Source organism: Belonocnema kinseyi, chromosome 2, assembly GCF_010883055.1.
Source record: "Belonocnema kinseyi isolate 2016_QV_RU_SX_M_011 chromosome 2, B_treatae_v1, whole genome shotgun sequence".
NCBI classification, from domain to species: Eukaryota; Metazoa; Arthropoda; class Insecta; order Hymenoptera; family Cynipidae; genus Belonocnema; species Belonocnema kinseyi.
Window position 1 is genome coordinate 82,606,533 of NC_046658.1, and position 18,952 is coordinate 82,625,484.

Sequence of the window (18,952 nt, forward strand, 5' to 3'; positions counted from 1 at the left end):
AAATCTCAATCAAAAATTTTTTTATTATATTTTGAGTTTTTAAAGAATAATTTCAATTAGGAGTGTAATTTTTTATCGGTCGATTTTTTTCAAATAAACATAAACTGTAATTGAAACGATGTTGTCAAAAGTGAATTCAGAGGCGAATTCAGACGTACTAATTGAGATTTCCTTTTCAAAAATGTATTCAAATTGTTTTATTTTGTACGAAGATATCTTAAACATCATTTAATTTAATTTTATATCTTCAACATCTTAAACTTTCTAACATGAAATAATATTCAATAAACAGAGATATTGAACGTAATTTTGACAGATTGTGAAATAAATGACACAATAGTTGGTTTTATGGAACAAGTTGTATAAACGAGTTTATTTGAAAAATTCGTAACATTCGTAATATATATTATCAGTATTATATCAACTCTAATTTTTTAATTCTCTATTATAATTCAATTATTTTGAACATAATTTAAATTTAGAGGGCTTCTTTTATCCAACGATTGTATTGTAATGAATTGAAACTGTGATTTTGTCAAATTCGTGAAAAGTAAATTCATTATGTACCTTTTTAGCACTCTCTGCAGATATAAATTAGATCATTTATGAAAATAAATATTGTAAGCGACGAGGGGTATAAAATTAAAGAAAGTAGTGGAAGAAAGTAAAGCGAGAACACGGACGAAGACGCAGAAGCTTATGTCAATAACGATCAACTACCTACTCGTGATTCGGTCCCCACCGTCAACAAGCGCGGAATGAAATTCGTCTCCTTTGAAATTCCAAATCTTTCAGGGTAGGGCGTTCTGTCGGACAAAGTAATATAGAACGGTTAGCAACGTTGAAGAAACTGTATTTTTCAATCCCTGAAGTTTTCTATGCTGCTCAACCGGAAAAGGGATCTGTTCAGACTTACAAATAAACATATTCAGTGTTCTCCAAATCCCAGATATCACCTCTCACTCACATCAGACCAATCTGGAGACGATGTACTTTTCAGATTTTCGCCCGATTTTGCTTTTATTATCGCCGAAGAAGTTCTCAGAATAAATCAAATCTAAGGAAAATACATTATGTGTATTTTGATTCTTTATTAGAATAATGTTCTTTTTTATCTGTTGAGAACCTAATTTTTTGCAATTTCTTGTATGAATAAATTTAAATTATAAATAAGACTCAATTAAAAGCGACTGATGAAAACCCAATTTCGAGTGATTCCAATAATGCGGAATTTCGGACTGTTAGATCAGTTAATTTGACTTACTGAACAAAGTAATTTTTTAAAAAATTGATCAATTTTAAGCTAAAATAATAAATCATTTAATATAAGAATAAATTTTTTAACATAATAGATCAAACATTAAACAAGTTACATTCCCAAACAAAGTAGAAGAATTTTCTACTACAAAGTTTAATTTTTAGCCAATCAGATAAATTATTAAATAAATTGATGAAGCATTAACCAGAAGAACGTATTTCCAAGAAGGCAATTCCAATTCTTCGATCGAGTAGTTGAATTTAAACAAAAATTAACCCGCTAACGCCCAAAAGACCGAAAAACTAAGCTTAACTTTGCTGATACAGTTGTGGTAGTAAAACATATCGCATATGTTTGAAACTCAACATATTTATGTTTCCAAGACCGCTCTACAAGATGAAGTTTTGCAAAATAATTGCTTGTTTACCAGAAAATTCAATATGGCGGCATTTATAACAAATAATCACGGAAAAATTTAAAACAAAAAATTTGTGCTGTTGGATTTCGTATCGAAAAATTTCTTTCATACAACGAGTTTGTTGCACAAAAGTGCACAAAAATATTGAACTTTCCAAAAATAGAAAACAACAACTTTGAAATTCAAGATGGATGTCTCAAAATGGCGAATTTAAAAAAAAAATTGTTATTTCTAACCTTAAGTAACGGCAATGAATTTGACTGTTACCCAAACAACCTATATATATATATATTTTTTTTTTTCATGAGTTTTCGGTTTACTTATTACAAATCTGGTTGCGAAATGGCAAAATTAATTTGTTTAAACTATTTGTTTGAACAAATTATTCAGAAGAATTAGATAGTTCACATGATGCATATGCTTTTCATGATTTTTGGGTCGGCTGATTACGAATCTGGGTCAAATTTTCAAAATCAATGTGTTTAAACAATTTTTAAATAATATTTTTTAAATTTTTGCAATATGGAAGTTTTTGCAAAATGCATATGCTTTCGTTGCGTTTTGTGTCCGCTGAGTACGAATCTGACGTCAGATTGGCAAAATCAATATGTTTAAACAATGTTTAAACAAATTCATGTAATATTTCCTTCTGTCAGCCGCCGTATTTGACGTTTACCATAAAATAAAATTAATTTTAATTTTAAAAACAAAACAAAAAAGTATACACAAAAATCAAAATGAAAAAAACTGTCTATCCTTTGGGCTCCACGCAATGACAGTTGGTAAACGTCAAATACAGCGGCTGACAGAAGGGAAAATTGCAACAAAAATTGTTTTAACACATTGATTTTGCGAATGTGACGGCAGCTTCGTACTCAAGGGACACAAAACCAATGACAGCATATGCATCTTCAAAAAACTTTAATATTGCAACAATTTGTTAAACAATGCTTATGAATTGTTTGAACACATTGATTTTGCAAATTTTACGCCAGATTCGTACTCAGCGGACACAAAAACCATCGAAAGCATATGCACCTTACAAAAACCTTAATACTGCAACAATTTGTAAAAAAATTATTTTAAAAATTGTTTAAACCGATTGATTTTACAAATTCGACGCCAGATTCGTACTCAGCGGACCTAAGAACCATGAAAAGCATATGCATCGTGTGAACAATTTAATTCTTCTGAATAATTTGTTTAAACAAATAATTTAAATAAATAAATTTTGCAATTTCGCGGCCAGATTTGTAATAAGTGACCCGAAAAACCATGAGAAATGTATATAGGTTGTTAGGGTAATGGTCAAATTAATTGCCATCACTTGAGGGTAGAAATAACAATTTCTTTTTTTTTTTTAATTCGCCATTTTGAGAAATCCATCTTGAATTTCAAAGTTGTTGTTTTCCATTTTTCGAAAGTTCAATATGTTTGCGCACTTTTGTCCACCAATTTTGTTGCATAAAAAATTTTTTCGATACGAAATCCAGCTGCCAAAATTTTTTCTCTTAAATTTTTCCGTGTTTTTTCTTATAAATGCCGCCATATTGAATTTCCTGGTAAACGAGCAATTGTTTTGACAACTTCATCATGTAGGGCGGTCTTGAAAACATAAGTATGCTGAGTTTCAAACATATGCGACATGTTTTACTACCAAAACTGCATCAGCTAAGTTAAGCTTAGTTTTTCGGTCTTTTGAGCGGTAAGGGGTTAATTTTCCGCAAAAATATAATCTTTAACTGGAATAGATTAATTTTTAAAAGGCAAAAAAAACTTTAACAAAATAGTTCAATTTTTATCCAAAATGATAAATTATAAACTAAAATAGTAAATCATTAACCACCCGTGTGGTAAAAGCCCTGCTGAGACCACTTAGAATGAGGGCCCCCCGCGGGGGCCCGCATGGATGTTCCACGCGTGGAAATTCTATGAGAACCCCCGTCAAGGTCCCAGCTCGGTAGACCTTACGGATCAACGATTAAAATTTCAAAGTCCAAAGGACGTATATTTTTTTGATACTAAAAATTTTAAGGTTTTATGAGTTCAGACTTACAAACAATGAATTTCGGTCAGAAATTGAATGACTCTTTTCTAAAATTCGAACTTTCACCATATGGATGTTCCATGAAGGTCCCCGGCAAGGGCCCAGCTCGGTTGCCCTCACGGATCAACGATTCAAATTTCAAAGTCCAAAGGACGTATATTTTTTTGACACTACTGATTTTAAGGTTTCATGAGTTCAGACTTACAGATAATGGTTTTCTGTAAAAAATGGAATGACACTTTTTTGAAATTCGAAATTGCACAATTTGGATGTACCATAGGGGCCCTCACAGAGTTTCCAGCTCGGTTACCCTCACGGATCAACGATTCAAATTTCAAATTCCAAAGGACGTATATTTTTTTGACACTGCTAATTTCAAGGTTCATGAGTTCAGACTGACAAAAAATTTCTGTCAAAAATTGAATGACTTTTTTCTGAAATTCGAACTTTCACCATCTGGATGTTCCATGAGAGTCCCCGGTAAGGGCCCAGCTCGGATGCCCTCGCGGATCAACGATTCAAATTTAAAGTTCCAAGAACCTATATTTTTTTAACACTACTAATCTTAAGGTTTCATGAGTTCAGACTTACAAATAATGATTTTCTGTCAAAAATGGAATGACGCTTTTCTGAAATTCTAACTCTCACAATATGGATGTTCCATAGGGGCCCCCGTAGAGGTCCAAGCTCGATTACCCTCATGGATCAACGATTCAAATTTCAAATTCCAAAGGACGTATATTTTTTTTGACACTACTAATTTCAAGGTTTTATGAGTTCAGACTTACGAATAATGATTTTCTTTCAAAATTGAATGCCACGTTGTCGAATTTCGAACTCCCACAATATATATGTTCCATAGGGGCCCCGACAGGGGACCCAACGCGGTTGCCCTCACGGATCAACGATTCAAATTTCAAAGTCCAAAGGGTGAATATTTTATATCCTAAAAAATGGACATAAAAAATACATTTTAAAATATGGTTCATGCATTCTAAAATTTTAAAAAACTATAAATACATCTGTCCCGAAAACAACTTTTTTCCTGCTTTTTTTTAAGAAAAAAATTCTTAGTTTCATGTTTTATAAAAAATTTTAAATGTTAATAAAAAATTATATTTCCCGTCATTGTAAAAAAGTTTGTATTAGTTTACAACGTGAAAAAACAATATATTACGCGAAGAAAAAGTGTAATAGATTTCAATTATTTATTTAATAATTATTTTGATATTCCTTTTAACAGTTTGCGTATTTTACATTTACAAAACGTCGTATAATAAATAATTATATAAAGAGAGCTTAAAATTTGGTACTTTAACTTTTCTGAAGTGTAGGTTATACGGATGGCTTTTTCATCGAGTTTCAACTTGTCGGTTTGGCGCAGTGGTTAGGACTCCCGACTGCTAGACGATAGATTTAGGGATCAATTTTGTAGGTTCGATACCTCGTAGCGTTAGAAATTTCATTTGTAATATAATGTTTAAAAATTTAATATATGTATTCACTCTACAGAGGACAATTAATATCTGCAGACAAAATACTCACAATCAATTAATATTTATTTTTTAAATAACTTTGTTGTCATATGGTTAAAGTATAGCAGTACGGTACTACTATCGGCGAAAAAATTCGAGTCCTGTGACTTTGACGTTGAATAAGTTTGTGAAGAAAAAATGGTAGGTTAATAAAAAAAAGGTCTCATTCTAAAGGTGCAAATATTTTAAGTTAATGAGCCAAAACGTAATATTCCAAAAAATTATTTGTAGCTTACACATCTGAAAATACGATGAAAAGTAAGGAAATTTGATAGCGTTTACAAACAGTGAACCTGAAAGCATAGTTCTTTATTGAAAAAATAATAGGAAAAATCTGAAAGAATTCATGGGGGTACATTAAACATTTCTGAACAGATTGCCGTCAAAATATTAGCAAAATATAAATAATTGTTCGTTTTCTGTGAATAAATATGCGACCGCGCTATCTTCAGTTCTAATGAAGATAATGAAGTGATTTAAATTGTAGGTAGTTAGTTGAACTATCTGTAATAATTTACAATTTGAAAAAAGTATGTGCTTCTTGCACATCGTACAATTTGAAGTCAGTTTTTATATAGGAACGCAAGTGCGAGAGCCCAGCGCGGTGCCATTTTTTTCAGGGGATCGGCTCAGTTTTCCTCAACACAGGGAAAGTGTTCGAAGGCCAGAATGAGGCTCGGAGGCACAAGTTGGGTAGGTCGGCCTGAGGAAAACCGAGGACGATCCCCTGAAAAAACGGCACCACGCTGGGCTCTCGCACTTGTTTTGCTATATAAAAAAAATGACTTCAAATATCGCAATTTACACGAAGAAAACAAGAAGCACATACTTCCTTCAAATGGTAAATTATTACCGATAGTTCAACTAACTACCAACATTCGCAACTTTAAAATGATACCTCTTTCATTAACCTACCGTTTTTTCTTCACATACTTATTCAACGTCAAAGCCAGAGGACTCGAATTTTCTCGCCGATAGTAGTTAGCACTGCCGCAGTACTGCCACCCATGGTGAATTTCGTATTGGAACAGTACTATGCAAGTAGAGATATCCAGTGCTGGCCCAGCACTGACAGCCCAATACAAAATAGTGTTTTCATCCCAGGGATATACCAGTACAGGTGCCAGCACTGGTAAAAAAAACCAAGAGGGCTTTCATGGTGACAAGCATGAGGGATCCATGAGGGAAGACCATGTTGGGCCCCTATGGATTAGCATGTCGTTTCCATAAGGAACCTCGTCTGGACTGCCCTTATGGAATCCACAAGGCACGTGGGCAATCCATGTGAACCTTGCCGGGGGCCCCCTCCATTTTTCCACACGGGCAATGATAAATTAATTAATTTTTAACCAAAGCCATGGATTTTCTATCAAAACGGTGAATTTGTATATAAAAAGAGTAATTTTGAAGTAAAAAATGTTTATTTTGAAAATGAATTATTTTTTAACAAAATAATTGAACTACTAAACAAAATAATACATTTTTAACAAAGTATTTCAATTTTGAACCAAGTAGTTCAATAAGGAATGTACAAAAATTAATTTCTAACAAAATAATAAAATTTTTAAATAAACAGATGAGGTTTTTAATTCTACTGAAAAAGATTAATAAAAATGAATTTTCAATAAAATAGTTCCATTCTTAACTGAACAGACTAATTGTGAACTCAAATGACGAATCATTAACCAAATGAACGAGTATTCAGCAAAGTAGTTCAACCTTCATCGAAGGAGTTGAATTTTCAATTAATACAGATTAATTTTCTAACAAGAAGATTCATTTTCTACCAAAAAGGCTAATTGTCATCCAAAAAGTTGAATTTTAAATTCATACGAAGGAATCACTTTTTAAAGTAGCAGTTCAAATTTAAACCAAAAAGTGAAGTTTTTAATGAGAAAGGTAGATTCTGAAATAAATATAATAGTTGTTATTTTAAAAAATTTTAATTTTCATTAAAATATAATATAATGGAACCAAAAAGATGAATTTTAAACCACGAATACTTATTTATAGCGATAATTACGAATTGATTTTATCAGTAATGCCCACTGACACAATCAGTAATTATGACAGATCTAAATTGTTCCTTCAACTGATTATATCAGTCATTTGTATGGCAAAGTGAGTAACATTCCTTAATTATATCAGTCATTTCTAATGATACAGTTATTAAGATTCAATAATTACATCCGTACGTTTGATTGACCTAATCAGTAATATTTAATGTGGTAATCAGTCATTTATGGTTGATCGTAATCATTTATTGAAATGTATAAATTTAATTTAAAATTTGCATTTAAAATGAAAATTTACCTTTTTATTTCAGCATATGAGTCAATCATATTTATTGAATGAAAATAAGAAATTTCAAGTGACTATTTGATATATCCAGCAATATTATCTTATTTAAATTTAGAGTGTAAAAATTTAAAATAAATAAATACATTCCTTTAAAACTTATTTCCAAGCTACCCCTTCACTTGTGAAATCTACTCCTAAAATTATGCAAGAAAAATTAAACTGTGACTGTCATATTAATTCACCCTTTTTGTATTAAGGACTACAAATTTCAGTTTTCATTACAAAAAATGTAATCTATAAAATAGCCCTTATGTTTCTATACGGTTATCATTTTTGATATATTACTATAGCATGGAAATAAAGTTGCTTGTGCATAAATACGAGTATTTACTACTTTTATAGAATATCCATACTCGATTTCAACTCCTATCGAACTTTTAGAGGGTATTCTTGAAATTGAACACTTTTTTAGTATGCCACTAAAAAATATGGAGCACTTTTTTAAATTTTAGCATAAGAATTTTTAAAAAATATATATTTTAAATATTTAAAAATTTAAAAAAAAATTTTTTTTTAATTTTAAATGTTCTAAAAAGTGATGTTGCTGAAAAATAAAAACTAATATTTCCAAAGCTTTTCCTTCCAGTTTATCGCCATTTCAACCTAATACCTTTTTATAACCTTAATTCACCCTGTGCTGTAAGGAACAAAATTTTCCAGTTATATGAACCAGAAAAAATGAGTTTCTCTAACCGAAAATTTAATTTGGAAGAGCCAACTTGGTGTATAATGAATTGTTGAATCATAAATCAATCATTTTTATCACATCATTCTCATAAGTTCTCTTTTAGAAGAATCTGAAGAATACTTTGATAAATCTCAAATTGATAGATTATAAAAAAAAGAAAAATAAACGAAAACGCAATTAGCCCTATGTTTATGGTATGCCCTACATGGGAAAAATTCTTTTTGTACGGGAGGGCAGTGTGACAAATTTTAGCTTCCGTCATATGCGGGGCTAAGCGAGTCCATTAAGAACACTGAAAAATATAAAGTTTAGTCACGCTGCTCAAGAGACAAAAGCATTTTTACAAAATTTAATTAATTTTAATATTTAAAAATTATTTTAATGTTAACACTGTGTACCAAGAATAGGAGCAAACACAAATAAGTTGATTAAATTAATGTTGGAACAAGAAGTCTCTGTAATATGAACATAATTAGTAAATTACAAATTAACTATGCTCAATTGGGTAGTCTCAAATTATTATTTTTTTAAGCTTGTATGCACATCGCCTGGAATTCGGTATAAATAGACAAAAAAATAAATCCATTTATTTTTGTTTGAAAAAATTATATTTGAAAGTGGCGCCAAGCCACATTAAGTTGAGCACCTTTTTCCCATAAGAAAAAATATGCTTTTGTAATTTTTTTTAGAATCGTCAATATTAACTGAATCGAAATAAAACTCATTGCATTTCTTAACAATTAGCAATAGAAGACGAATGAAATATTAATTTTTGAATATCACACCCATAAGTTTGGTTTAGTTTCATGAACAAATTTTGATAAAAATAATATTTAATTATATAAGGCTGTAATTTTTATAACTTCTGCTAATCTGTCACCTATTATATTGTACATCATCTTAACAAAATTTTCAAAAATTTTAAGTTAGCTAACATACTATGTTTTGGATTGAGAATTATTTTCATACAAAATTTAGAATTTCTGGAGAAATCCGGGACATGTTTGGAAATTATGATATCTAAATTAGATCATCCCGTTTAATAAAATACTTCGATAAATATTTGCAAAATACTATTCTCGACGATTGTTCCTTATATAGCCAGGAATATTTTTTTATTTTGTTCCCTTGTATTTTTAAGCTTATATGGCAAGCTACACATAAGGTTATGTTTTCACTGAGAGTAAGAAATTTTATGTTGTTATTATATATGTTTAATTGACTCTACAATAACGATCTAGCCTTAAAATTCATGTTATTTCTAAACTTGGTATTACTGAAAAGCTATATTTGCCTTTTTATTGAAAGGGTACGATTGATCCCCACACTGCGGGATAAGGAAGGACACACTTGATACTCTAATAAATAGCTTAGTATCCCTAAATTAAATATTTAAACTTCAGGATAAGAAAGAAGAAGAGGTAGATATAAACTGGAAAGCATATATATCTGATTTAAATTGCTTTCAGCAATATATTGAAAAAACTCTTTAAAAAAAGTCTCGCTTAGCCCCGTCTTAGAGTACTATGGATTTCAGCGAGTTGTCAATCTCTTTGTATCGATAAAAGAATAACGTTTGCTACAGCTGCGGTGGGATTCTTCACGTTCTTTTTTATTTAATTTTTATGTAAAGTCATTTCAGAAATAATGATCCATAAATTTATTTACTCAAAAAAGACCTTCCGAGGTCTAAACAGGAATGTATATTCATTTTTGTCAAGTAAAATGTACAAAGTTTGGAGAATTACCCGTAATCTCATTTAGAAACCCAGAGAGAATGTTTTGATCAGAGCTTTCAATATTTCTCGCAGGTCTTAGTTGATCACCGAAGTTTTAAAGTCCCATAAATTTTCATTCTCCCAAATGCGGAAGGAGTACAACTAGAAGCGGGATACCACAGAATTAATGTATCGTTACGCATACCGCACCTTCGTAGCATTATTCTAGTAAACTGTACAAACACCAAGTACCAAATTTACAAAGGATTTACTAATGTGGGATCGTCCATTATTTACAAGCTTTGTTATTGGGGGGGAGTGAGTAGAGAGGGTCAGGATAATCGTAAAAATCCTTACTTATGGGGGGGGGGGGGGGGGGGGGTTCTAGGCAATTCTTATGAAGTTTTCCTCTTCCTAATTATTTTTAATTTAAAATGTGCTAAATGAGAACAGTTTTGGCTGTTGAAAATAATTTTTGTACTATTATACATTAGGTTGGATCGAACATAAAAAATTTTAAAATTGAAAGCGCCGTTGCACCTAAAGTTTCCTTTTGAGTTCCTTATAACAGCTGTAAAACTTTGAAATAAATCGATTATTATTTTGCGGTTGGCCCGAGTCGAAATAGAATTAAAAAATATTTAATTGCAAAGTTTTTTTAGTGATAATAAAAAAAATTAATTAATATTAATATATATAAATCTAATAGCTTCTCTGTTGAGAATGTAAAAATTAAGAAGATCACATAGTTAAAAATAAGTTGTTCATAAAAAATCAGCAACTTCTCATTTTTAAGTATCTGATCTTCTCAGTTTTTTGGTAGTAAATTTTGAAAAGAAGAAAGTTTTTCTATGCTGATAAAAAATATTTATCATTTGTGAATATTCTAGGTCTTTTCTTTTTTAGGTCTTCATTTAAAAAATTTAATTTCGCCTTTATAAATTCAAATGAAAAATCTGAACAAATTCTAAAAATTAGGTTTATTATGCAGATTAAAAAACAAAAATAACATTTTAGATTTTTCCACAACTCTGCGATTAAAAAATGTTATGGTAATTTAATTCAGCCCAACTGCAAGATATTAATTAAATCATTTAAGCCGGTTTCAAATTGTAAAGCGTTTTCTGGATCCACCCTATTATACATATTATACATTATATCCATTTTTTTATTATTTTTTATTATATAATATTTAATGTTACATTCGTGCAATAAATTTGAAGTTGGAGAGTTAAAAATTCTAGATATTTATTAGACTAAAAACTGCTTTAACTATTATTCTATTATTATTCATCTGTTATTGAACAACAAAATTTACACTTTCATATCCTGGATATCGGATGTATAGCTTTCATGAAATTTCTTAGAATTCCTGAAAATCTGTGCAGTGCTTTGAAATCCAGTTCTTTATTTTTTTGAAAATTTTGCAGAACGCATAAAATTTGTTTATTCATTTGAAAATTCTTTGTAATCCCGTGAAATCGTCGAAATAACTTTGAATCTTTAAAAATATGTTAAAATCTGTTCAAATTTTTTGAAATCTTTTGAAATCTTATAATATTCTTTCGAATCCCTTAAGATCTTTAAGATTCCTTTAAATCTTTTGAAATTCTTGAAATCGTTTAAAATCTTTAGTCTTATAAAAACCCTTAAAATTCGTTCATATATTTAAAATCAGTAGAAATCTTTTTGAATCTCTCGAAATCTCTCAAAATATTACTAAATTCTTTAAAATATTTTTTATATAAAATATCCTTGAAAACATTCAAAATTCATTTGTTCTTTTAACATCTTATAAAGTCCTCCAAAATTCGTAGATATAATTTTGATTATTTTGAAATCTCTCAATATTCTTCCAAATCCCGTAAAATCACCGAAATCGCATTTAATCTCTTAAAATCACAAAAATCCTTCAAAATCTTAAAAAGATGCATTTATATATATGAAATTCGATTAAAATTCCTGATTATCCAACAAAATTCATCAAAATGCTGTTGTATTTTATGAAATCCTATTTATTTTTAAAAATGTGTATTTACCTTACAAATCTGTAAGATTTCGTAAAATCTTTTAGAATCCTTGCAAAAGCTTGAAATTTTCAAAGTCTCCTAAAAATCGCTGGGAATCTTTCAAAAACCGTGGAATTCTCTCAAAATTCTTTAATATTTCGTGCAATCTTTTAAAATTTTTGAAATCGCTGAGAATTTTCAAAATCCTCTTAAAATGCCTTTAAAACCTTTCTCTCCCATGGAAATCCCTTAGAATCAATAAAAACGGGTAAAATCCTGGAAGTTCTATGAAATATTTGTAAATACACAAGATTCCTTCAAATCATTTAATATCCTTCAAAGTGAATTAAATCTTTGAAATCGCTGAAAATCTTTCCAAATCTCTTGCAATCCCTTGAAGTACTCGCAAATATTTTGAAATCTGATGAAATTTCTGAAATCCCTTCAATTTTTTGAAACCTAATTAAAGGCCCTTGAAATCTTTAAAAATTCAGAAGGGTACTTTGGTATTTCTTGAAATACTTCAAAATTGATGCCCTAATTTTTCTGTAATACCATAAAAGTTTTATAATTCCTGAAAATCTTTTCAAATAGTTTGAAATCCCTAAAAAACTTCGAAAATCTCTTCAAATTCCTTAAAAATTGTGTAATTCTTTAAAACACTTTGTAGTTTTTCAAAATGCGTTAAAATTACTTAAAATCTTATAAAAACTCGTTTACAGTAGACAAATTGATTGATTGCACATATGTTTGGTAAAAATATAACATTTTACGTAACGAGAGGGGCAGTTCATAAAAATTATACAAATCTTTCACAAAAATCATGCAAAGCAAATAAAATAACTAAAATCAACAAGAGAAGTCAGTGTGTTCGTTATTACAAAATCGAAAATTGAATAGATCCTAGGTGCAATCAACGAGAATTTCCGTCCGAACGTAAATTCGACGCCAATTCCTCATAATAGTCGCTCTCGCGTAGAAAGTGTCACCGAAATTTCGAGTACTCTGTAATCCTTCCATTTACCCTCAATCACAAACGTCGAGGGAAGAGCCCGTAATGAAATATCCCGTCCCGTTTGCTTACTCGTACCTCTAAAATATCGAACCTTCTTCGTAACATGCATACAAAATAAAAGAAAAACTCAATATTTTCTATAAAAAAACTCACCTGCTCTACCCAGACGTTCGTTGTCATGATCTGATTTTTCAGGTCCTGAAAGAGAAAAAATATATTTTAAAATAGAGCTTCTTTTACAGTTCTAAATAAAATCTTTGTTCAATTCACTATTCAGTAATGAAGTATCTGGGTTCACCAAAAATATTTCGCTAAATATTATGGAAATGTAAAATTGAACTATGTGGATTTATTATATAAATATTTTGTATATTTATAATATTTTAATTAATTGATTAATATTTATTAAATAAATCAAACTTTAAAACACAAATTTTCAAAAATTGTGATGCACCTTGATATTTATTTCTAAATCATGAACAAAGATTACTCATTTTTATTTTGTGACAAGTCGCAATATATTTTCTAAACCTATGTCTCTAAATTCGTCTTAGTTTTGTATATGATTTTAAAAACATCCAATAACCACTATAATCTCAACATATGACCACAAATATTGCAAATACGTGAAAGAACATTTTCATCATCAATACTATAATAATCAATTCATCTTCTAAATATGTATAAGGTTTCCCAGGCGAAAAAATTATATATAGTTTATATATAGGGTGAAGTTTTATATATAATATTCATTTATTTTATACAAAAAGTGTAAACAATATTTGAATATTATATATAATACTTTACACTATATATAAACTATGTATAATATTTTCGTCTGGGTTATCAATAACAATTTTTTCTAAAATAAATATTTCGAAAGAGATCAGTTATTTACAGGGTTCCTAATACATATTATCTGTTCATTTTTCATTTTTAAGTTTAATAAAAGTGAACTAAATCCTAAAAAATATCATTTTTGGTCATTTTCATATAATTCTACCTTAGCAAGTTTTTTACACTAGCCATTTTCGATTTTCAACAGTTTCATGTTTTTGTCCCACCCTACTAAATATATCCCAACTTGACTAAAATTAATATAATAATGTTTTTTAAGTACTTAGAAAAAAATCAAGGTGCACCCTAATTTATTTGAAGTTAATATATTTTACCCGTCCTAATTAGTACACTTAGAAAAGTATAATTAATTTTGGGTGGATTATTGAGCACCTTGAAATTGCATGAAAAACAAGTTTGAAATCTGCAGGAATAACGTAAGCCTTTTGTCACCTATTTGAGGGTTATGATCTAATGCCAATTCATTTTAAATATTTGGTAATTTGGGGAGATCATAAATGTCAACACAATCAATTTCATTAAAATGCTTACATTTACGATTGCCCAAACTTATTATGGTAAGTGTGCCAGTTATTGGAAGCTTAAGGCGAATTTTATATTTCAAATGCTTAAAAAGCTATATTAAGCATATTTAAAGCTTAAGAAATGAGTTTTATCAAATAAAGCTTACCTTTAGAAAGTCAAGTTACTTATTACTTGTAACATATCCAATTAGAATGAAAATTATAAGATGTTTGAAGTTATAAATACGAGAATGCATGGGTTATCGGCAAGTCAGAAATCTGGCTATTTCAGTTATCGGCACTTCGATGTGTGAGTGATCGGCAATAGCGTTTAGGAAAAAACATTTTTGCTAAAAAAGAAAAACTCAACAGCTTAATATATGTAAAATACTGCCCATCTGCCGACAACCCATGCATTGACGAAGACTGGAACATTTACCTTAATCTTCTTTCTAATGCATTTTTACGATTAGATTTAAAAATTTGATTTTTGAAACAAGGAATCCATTAAATGTAAGTAATCGCCTAGAGAACTCAATTTAAAAGCTATAAAAATTTAGAGAAACTTTTAAGACCGGTATGTACCACGCCTTCTTATTTTTAAATTTGTTAAAAAACCTATGGACTTTTCTATTTTGATTTCATTTTTTTATCTTTAGGTTTAACGTCTTCAGTCATACCTTTCTTTCTTTTTTATTTTTCAAGAACACAATCTTAGTAAGATCAGTTTTCTATTACATTTTATCCGAAAAAGTAGCAGAAAAGTAACTTTACATTTTAAAAACCTTAATGATATTCCATTCTCTGTCTAGAAGTGCAGAAACTCAATAATTATTTTTTGATTCAAAAAATAAACCTAATGACAATGTTCCAAAGTTAAAAAAAAATCATGACCTACTTTTAATTAACTCTGATCTATTTTTCGGTGAAATAAACATTCCTTAAAATTTTTAATAGTTTATAGACGAACAGCACTGAATTTGAAATCGTAAAGGGAATTTCTAATTTTAATCGCGCTCAGGGATCTATATGATTTGGTAAGAATCGTTCAAAATTTTTATTATTTTAAAGTTATATATATATAATCTCACAAAATATTGGAATTTAAGAAATTTTTATTAACTGAAAATCATATGGAAAGAACATTTTAGATTTATTTAAATAACAGAAAGGAAGGAATATACATTAAAAACATGTATATTTATGTGCATATTTCAAACATTGTGCGAAATATCGGAACGTAAAAGAGGGCATTTTGATAAGTTTCCTAAAGCGGGACAATCTCTCTATCTTGACTATCTTCCTATTTAACATACTTTCAAAAATTTTGAGGAAAACGAAAAATATCAAACAAACAATGCGTCTACTTGATGCACTTCGCTTTTTAAAAGTGTATTAAAATCTTTTAATTTTGTTCAAAAATAGCTCAAACATCTTTTAATTATCATGGGTAACAACACCTTATAGTATAATAGCATATTTAACAAAATTAGTTATTTAATGTGAATTAAACGGTTTCTAAAGCTGAAAATATGAAATAATTAAATTTTTAAACAAAAAGATCCAATATTTAGATTTCTTAAAAATATAAAATAATTCTTTTCCAGAAACTTATTCCTCAATTTAGCTTTGACTTTAACATTTTTATTTTATAAAGGGTAGTAAAATACTTTGTAGCGTAAGTCACAGATTTGACTGATTACTTCGTAATGAGAAAGAATCTATGAAAATATACACTTACGTTTTATAGAGTTGTAGCAGAGAAAAAAATGGTATAAATATATTTAATTAAACGATTCTTAATATGTTTCATATAATAATAAATATAGTGCTTTTTTAAGTTGAATAAAATATGCATAAAAACGTTATAAAGGAAGTAATAAACTTATTATACATTAATTTTATCTAGCAGAAAAAACTTGTACTTTTAGATACGCTTCTTATAACCACCTTGACTAATAATGTGTATAAAAATAAATAACATATCAAATTAAAATGCGAAATCGTACAATCTCACGTTCCAAACATAAAATAGAATAGTGTGTTCCTTATCACTTGCGGGCCAACGAAAATAACAGAAAGTCGACAGTAATAATAAGATCGAAACGGCGAATTTTAGGACCGTCCTTTTTATTATTTTACAAAAGCCAAGGAAACGTAAAAAAATGAAATCCTTTGGTAGAATAAAAATTAAAAATATAAATAGCTAATTTAGTTGTAAAATTATCTTTTATATAAAAAGAATGAATAAAGCTTATACATACATTGTAGGCAAATTATATATAATTGTTTCCATAATATATCATTTTTTATAGATCAATAAAATTTGCAAGCAAAAAAATTTAAATTCGGATATGATTCGGGATGTCCCTATTAAAGATTTCAGTGGCGTAACTTCCTTACTGCGAAACCCCGCATTGTATGAAAATTATATTTTAATTTCAATTTTATACATTCTTGTGCATTTGTGTAGGAGGGGTTAATTTTATATGTATATCACTCAATTAAATACATTTTCAAGACGTTGAGAACACAAAAATACAACAAACATTTAAAACCGAAGTCAAAACTTCAACCAGGAAATTTAAATCAGATTAACAATTTTGCAGTAAGCCCCAGAGATCAATTGCTTGCAATGTTTCTATCCAACATCAGAAAATAATACTCCTAGGATTTACTGTATTGTGACTAGTGTACGTATTCAGTTGCGAAAATCATATTTGTTGCCTTAAAAAATAAATCACCCTAATATTTGTGACTCAATCCTAAAGGTTTTCAAACGATATGTCATCCCTATCAAATTTAATGTTTATTACATTAAATTTAATCATTATATTAATGATGTCCGCATATAACGAATAAGTGTGAATATTTGTACCAAAAATTCCGTCGCAATCACCAGATTTTATCGGTATTAATAGTGGGATCTGAAAAAGCTACTTTTTACACCGCAGTAAAAAATATCCGCTTTTTCGGTTCGTCTAGACACTCTCTATCAGGAATAGTCTCTCCCTTTTAATTGGTTAAAGTATTCTAGTCCAATAAGCCAAGGTAATATTTTTAGTCATATTTGTCATAACAGAGAAAAACGGAAAATTTGATCAAATAAAAGCCAAGTTAAATCTAGTTTTCATGGGAACATGGTAAACCTTCAAGAAATAACAAGGGTCATAACTTCAAAGTTTATGCAAAGAGCACTTAACCTGCAAAATTTTAAAAATTGGGTTATTACTATGTAAAAGGTTATTCAAGCTCAACAACCTTCTATGTACTACACCAGTGCTAGTAGTATTATAGACGTGTTTATAGTCGAACCATACATTGTGGAGTTAATTTGGCTCAAGGCCCCCTGATAATTCTCCTAAAGTTGTATTGGCTGCTTTTGTTGACTTTTAATGTACCTATGACCTTTAGCTTCCGAACTTCACTGTGACCTATTACATTTTATTTTATTTCTAACTTTTATTCCTGTTTAAAACTCTCGTATTATTTTGAAAATCTATTAAACTTACGTTGCTTACGCGTCTCTTTATGTTCTGAAAAAGAGTTACTCGCTGTAAATTAGAAGGAGTTTAGCTATTAACTAAAAGCAAGAGACTGGTCACTGAGATTTCATAAGAGCTCCTTTTATTACCCCTCACGTGCCCTTGTCATTTCTAAATTATGAGTTCTGAGTTAAAAGTTTCCCTCACTTCCGCTTCTTGGGAAAAAGTACGACCGAGGGACAGACAAACACGACCGAAATTATAATAATTGACTACGAAACCCTAACAATACGAAAATTCCTAAACTGAGTTTGAAAATTTATGAACTAGTTTTAAGAAAATCTCCAATCTCTACCAAAGCCTTGAGTTTGATCATTTTTTAGATTTCTGTTCCAGGGTTCTGTGAGTCTTTCCGATAAAGTTTAGTATACATTAAAAAAGACTAAATAAGAAACAAAAATTTTAAGATACAAAAAATAATTTATAAATTATGAATATTTATTTAGTACAAAGTCGTGAACTTTGCATTTAATCAACTTATGATTTTACATAAGTCTAAATATGAGTCTAAGGACCAATTTAAAAGAAAAATCCAGTTGTTTCAGGAGTTTGCTATACGGGATTAAATAAACACATTTCAAATTATAAAATTGTAAGTTTTCACACAGATTGTCAGTTAAGGATGTGTTTTTCCTCAATTTACTTATAAAAATGTTTAATAAAGCCGGAAGTATGTCAAATAATGTGAAAATAACATAGATATTATTGAACTCTTTCAATAACACCAGAAAAAATTAAAAATCATTTTTTAATCTGCATAATTTTGTAGGTATATGTAGTTTTATTGTTTATTAAATTCATTCGAAGAGAATTGGATTTTTTCAAATAGAAATTCAATAGGCTGTATATTTTTTGATGATGTAAATTAGGATGGAGTGCAAAATTATAAAATTAATCGAATCGTTTGAGCTGGGAGAACAAATTTGTGGATGGGCATCTGAAAAAAGTAAACAAAAAATGGTTCAAATTGGTTATTATTTTCTATACCATTCTTTGG

General features: G+C 29.3%; 1 protein-coding gene across 1 annotated transcript in view; it reads right to left on the reverse strand.

Moving 5' to 3' along the window:
• Positions 1–13,250, reverse strand: part of LOC117167479 (acetylcholine receptor subunit alpha-like 1) — a 201,352-nt gene extending 188,102 nt beyond the window's left edge. The window contains exon 1 of the mRNA XM_033352452.1: positions 13,203–13,250. Within this exon, the coding sequence (XP_033208343.1) occupies positions 13,203–13,229 (27 nt within the window). The 5' untranslated portion in view covers positions 13,230–13,250. The remainder of the gene's footprint in view (positions 1–13,202) is intronic.
• Between the last annotated feature and the right edge of the window lie 5,702 nt (positions 13,251–18,952).